This window comes from Pterocles gutturalis, unplaced genomic scaffold (assembly GCF_000699245.1).
Source record: "Pterocles gutturalis isolate BGI_N339 unplaced genomic scaffold, ASM69924v1 scaffold18928, whole genome shotgun sequence".
NCBI lineage: Eukaryota > Metazoa > Chordata > Aves > Pterocliformes > Pteroclidae > Pterocles > Pterocles gutturalis.
This window is the reverse complement of record NW_010120893.1, coordinates 1,377-1,993: the sequence shown is the minus strand read 5'-3', so window position 1 is coordinate 1,993 and position 617 is coordinate 1,377. Positions and strand designations below refer to the sequence as shown.

At 61.4% G+C, this 617-nt stretch overlaps 1 protein-coding gene across 1 annotated transcript in view; it reads left to right on the top strand.

Annotated features, from left to right (window-relative positions):
• Positions 1-271: 271 nt before the first annotated feature.
• Positions 272-617, top strand: part of LOC104464373 (beta-adducin-like) — a gene marked incomplete at its 5' end in the record, with an annotated part of 1,214 nt that continues 868 nt past the window's right edge. The window contains 2 exon segments of the mRNA XM_010077059.1: positions 272-320; positions 323-410. Coding sequence (XP_010075361.1) covers positions 272-320; positions 323-410 — 137 coding nt within the window.

Below are 617 nucleotides of genomic sequence, written 5' to 3'. Positions count from 1 at the left end.
GCAGAGCCCGGTGAGGGACACGCGGGGACAGCGCGGGGACGCGAGGACACTGCCCCCAACCCTCTTGTCCCCAAACCCACCCTTCTTGTCCCCAATTCTGTCCCTTCTGTCCCCAACCCCATCCCTCTTGTCCCCAACCCTGTCCCCAACCCTGTCCCCAAACCCTGTCCCTCTTGTCCCCAGCCCCATTCCTCTTGTCCCCAGCCCTGGCTGACCTGTCCCCAACCCCATCCTTCCTCTCCCAAACTCCATCCTCCTGTCCCCAACCCCATCCCTCATCACCAACCCTCCTGTCCCCACGCCATCTCTCCTGTCCCCAACCCTGTCCATCCTGTTCCCAACCCCATCTCTCCCGTCCCCAACCCTGTCCATCCTGTCCCCAACTCCATCCCTCCTGTCCCCAACCTCTTGTCCCAACCCCATCTCTCCTGTCCCCAAACCCTGTCCATCCTGGACCCAACCCCATCCCTCCCATGGGGACATGTCCCCATCTCCCTGGTGGTGCCACCACCACTACTATGCCACCAAGCTGGCAATGTCACTGTCACCGTGGTGTTCCTATCACTGAGTTACCACTGCCACCATGCCAGTGGCATCACCATCACCATGTCACCAAC